Source organism: Gastrolobium bilobum, unplaced genomic scaffold (genome assembly GCF_033153095.1).
Source record: "Gastrolobium bilobum isolate Gb01-03AN ecotype WA unplaced genomic scaffold, APGP_CSIRO_Gbil_v1 utg3836, whole genome shotgun sequence".
Taxonomy (NCBI): domain Eukaryota; kingdom Viridiplantae; phylum Streptophyta; class Magnoliopsida; order Fabales; family Fabaceae; genus Gastrolobium; species Gastrolobium bilobum.
The window spans coordinates 224,045-228,446 of record NW_026897300.1 but is presented as its reverse complement, the minus strand read 5'-3'; the positions used below and the strand labels follow the sequence as shown (position 1 = coordinate 228,446).

General features: G+C 37.4%; 1 protein-coding gene across 1 annotated transcript; it reads left to right on the top strand.

Moving 5' to 3' along the window:
• Positions 1–1,718: 1,718 nt before the first annotated feature.
• Positions 1,719–3,974, top strand: LOC133305775 (uncharacterized). The gene has a single exon (XM_061506016.1). The coding sequence runs from the start codon at positions 2,290–2,292 to the stop codon at positions 3,640–3,642; it is 1,353 nt and encodes a 450-aa protein (XP_061362000.1). The 5' UTR covers positions 1,719–2,289; the 3' UTR covers positions 3,643–3,974.
• Positions 3,975–4,402: the final 428 nt, after the last annotated feature.

Here is a 4,402-nt window from a genome sequence, read left to right as displayed (position 1 = left end):
CAACTCTTGTCTCACAAGCTTAGTGTTTTGGTGGCTTAATCATGAAGTTACAATTTTGGAGCTTGCTCTCATGGAGGTCTCAGCTAGGTGCTATCCAACGAAGAGGAAGAAGAGAAAAGTGAAGGAAAATGATGTGTCTTGGTCATATTAAGTGGTTTTGACTTTGGTCAACACTTTGACTAGGAAATGACCAATTTACCCTTAATAAAATCATTTATAATTTTCCTCTAATCAATGTATTAGATAATCTAACATGTATTTTAACTTTCACTAAAATCATTAGATAAGGTCTCACTACATCATTTCAAAGTTTTAGGTAATTTTTGCATAATTACATTTTTACCCTAAAACTTTCAATACTTACACTTTTGCCCCAAAAAGTGACTTTATTCATATAATTAGATTTTTCATCTAATTAATCTCTTTTTATTTGATTCCTTAATTTCATGGGCATACGAGGAGTGTATCACACACAATTAATTATAAGCCTAGACAGTTTTTATCAAATTACCATTTTGCCCCAGTGGAGACTTAACCGTAAAATCAGTATTTTTACTCAATCAGTATTTTGATTATTTGAGTTATTATATGTAGGGGTGGCAATTTGGGTTGGCCCGTCCCACCCTACCACCAACCCGTCAAAAACGAGGCGGGCGGGTTGGCCCGCCATTAAACATGGGCTGAAAAAATGAATTCCCACCCATTTTATGGTGGGTTGGCGGGTCAACCCACCAACCAACAAATTAAAAGGAATTAATTAAAATTCAAAAATAAATTATATTTTATAAATTTTTCTAATATTATTTTATTTTATTTTACACTTCTCTTAATTTTTTTTAGTCTCAATCTTAAATGTATACTAATATTTGTCAAACATTCTTTAGGAACTTATTTGTCTCAATATATAGATAACATTTGTCATAAATAAAATTGTTATTCTTTATTTTTTTGGATATAAAAAAAAATTAATAACAAATGAAATATTGCCTAATTGTAAAAAAACAAATTTATAACCCGGCGGGTGAATCCGCCCCGCGGCGAGTTGAATCCATTTTGACCCACTTCTAAGCGGGGCGGGTTGAAGTGGGTTGGTGGGTTGAAAACCTCAACCCAACCCGCCCCGTTTTGGCGGGTTGGCGGGTTGATCCGCCAGACTCAACCCATATTGCTACCTCTAATTATATGTCAACCCCAAAGTGTGTCACTTATTATGTAAGTTGACACAACACGATAAGACACAAATAAATAATTTACGACACGACACGACATGAATAACCTGCAAGAATATTAACATTAGTCAATTTCGAGTTCACAGGTTAACATGTGATACGACACAAATTTTTTCGTATTAAATTTTATCAACAAAACATAACATGAATTTGAAAACAAATGAACGTGAGTAAGAATTTTTCGTATCATGTTAACTAATCATGTTAAAAATTGTCAAGTCTAATAATTTGTAAAAGAGTAGAGAATGTAACACAAAATCTTTACTCCCTAAAACTTGAATAACGGGACCCTAATCGTAGAGGATATCTTCAGTACTACCATCGTATTAAACACCGGGTGAAATTATAAATGATATATTCTACTAACATAATTATAATATTAAAAAAATCTCTCTTTTCGAAAAATATGTCAAATATCTTTTACTCCTATGATGGGACGTAAATATGACCGCAGAATGTGAAAGTATCCAATTCTCAGCAGCCAAAGCAGAACGCAGAAGAAGTCTCTCTCTCTCTCTCTCTACGTGTGTGTGCGTGCGTGCGCGCGCCTGTGGCTATGCTTACTGCACATTTATCACTTCACTCCATCCTCTTTCTTTGTCTTCAATGGGAAACACTTGAACAACATACACCCACCACTCCATTCTAAGTTCTTCTCTCTTCAACCTTTTTTATCTGCTTTTCCCAAACACTTGAAACCTAGCTTCTCTTCTCATTCCAAGATCATCAAATTCTCCCATGAATTATTGAATTCTTCTTCAAATTAAGTTGAATCCAACCAATTCACACCGTATTTTCCATTTAATTTCGGTCAATCTTTTCCACTGCTTGGTTCCTTCATGTCTGTGTCCAAGTTAGGGTTTATTTCTCATTTATTTTAAATGTTCAATTTCGTCGCCAATTTGAGACCTTTCTTTGGAATTTTGTAACCCGTAAACCTGGGTCTCTTTTGATTTTGTTTCCTTTTGTCTCAGCTTCCTCCAAATCTTGTTTTTTTTTTTTTTGAAGAAAAAATTGTAACAAAGCAAGGTTCTTGATACCTTGAGGCATTGAAATTGGGATGGGGGAAGAAACATCTGATGCAATGAACCTTGATTTGAATCTGGGTCCAGGCCCGGAACCCTTAGCTGGTGCCATAGCTAATGAAGCTATGAACTTGGTTGATGATTGGGTTGAGGAACCTTTTCATAGAATCAGTGAAGCCGTGAGGCGTAGAGCCAGACAACGTTGGCGATGGCGCCATCATCTTCCTGAAGGCAATGTCCACCATATCCAAACTGAACCCTGGTGGCGCCATTTTCGCAACCCCGAAAATATCTCAATGGAAATGAATCAGTTTTTGGTTAATTCTGGCAATGGAAGTGTGTTGCAGGCTGGTGAAGGTAGTGTGGCAGCTGAGGAAAGAGTTGAGGAGGAGGTTCACAAAGTATGTGAAAGTAGAAGTGGTGGTTTTACATTGGATGAGACATTGAAGAAGGAGGATGTTGAAAAGGGTGGTGGTGGTGGTGGTGGTGGTGGTGGCAGTGTTGGTGGGTTTTTTGATTGTAATATTTGTTTGGATCTGGCTAGGGATCCTGTTGTGACTTGTTGTGGTCATTTGTTTTGTTGGCCATGTCTCTATAGATGGCTGCATTTGCATTCTGATGCTAAGGAATGTCCTGTTTGCAAGGGAGAGGTTAGTGTTAAGAGTATTACCCCTATATATGGTCGAGGTAACAATGTCAAAGTTACTGAGGAGGATTTTGCATTGAAAATCCCTCTCAGGCCCAATGCAAGCCATGTCTCCGAGGATTCGACAACGAATCCTCTAAGACAAACCATTCAGAGGAATGCATTTGCTATGCCTATGGAAGAGATGATTCGGCATCTCGGTAGCAGACTTGATCTTACTCAGGATATTGTTCAGCCAAATGAGCTTGACAATGCAAGGGAAACAGCAGAGAGAACTAGTTCCTTGTTGAGTAGGTTTTTGGCAGCTAGAGGTCTGAGGAGAGAGCATAATCTTGGGGCAGCACCCCATGATGATGAAGCGGGTTCGATACAAAACAATGTTGGTAGTACTCCTTTGGTAGAAGATAACCGCAGGGTCCAATCCCTTTTGCGTAGAAGAGCACAAACACATAGAGGGACCCTTTCATCCACTTTGAGTTCTGCTGAAAGGTTCGCTGAGGCCTATTTCCGCAGCTATACATTAGGTAGAAACCAAGAACAACCTCCTCCAATTGAAGACAGGGATTCCTTTTCAAGCATTGGTGCTGTCATAAATTCAGAGAGTCAAGTGGACACTGCTGTAGAAATTGATTCCATGGTGTCCTTGTCAACATCTTCTTCTAGGAGGAGAAATGATGCTGCAAGAGTGTATGATGTGGATAGTGGAGATTCTCGTGCTCCAAGGCGAAGACGTTTGACCTGATTCAAGTCTTTTTCATTCTTGTTAATTACTATACCATCCTTTAACATTCCAGATAATCATATTCCAACACCTATGTAAGTGCTTCTAGCTTTTGTGTGGCTTTATATTTATGAAAAGTATTCACGTTTTACTACATGTTTTTCTTTTTGGAAAAAGTTCCTATAAACTGAGTTTGTGTTCAAAGTGTACAAGATATATCACCTTTGATTTGATTCAAAGTACATCGTGACACAGATACACCCTTAGTTGTGCAATTTAGAGATGAGTTCACTTTAACCGAGCCTTTTTTTTTTATGGATGTAAGATGATTTTGGAAGGCTCAGGATTCTGTCCCTTACACTATAAGAATATCCTTGTTTAAGGGGAAACTAAATTTTGCTGTAGAATGACCATGCTAGTACGCTATTTTAGTATTTATAGAACAGAAGGCTCATTTGCGTGATTGTATTGCTTCTATATAATGACTACATTATTATTTGAAAGTTGTAACATTTAATGGTTGGAAATAACGTTATGTTTGCTGGTATTTTTTTGATAGTGTTAAGATATCCGTTGATTCACCTGCAATGAATTTCGTGGAGGTAAAGAAAGCAATAGTATTGTTCTTATCTGTTTTTCTACGTCAGGTTGTGTAGTTTCCTTGTTTCATTCTGTCTGATCACCACCTTGTATCTTGATTGGTGTTTAAGCATTTTCCTAGTCTCAGTAAAATGCTTTTAGAAGGGGATTTGTATGAGAACCCCATAATTCATTCACTAAG

Excerpts from the sequence above, each read along its gene's own strand:
- LOC133305775 (XM_061506016.1), top strand. The coding sequence starts at position 2,290 with ATGGGGGAAGAAACATCTGATGCAATGAACCTTGATTTGAATCTGGGT.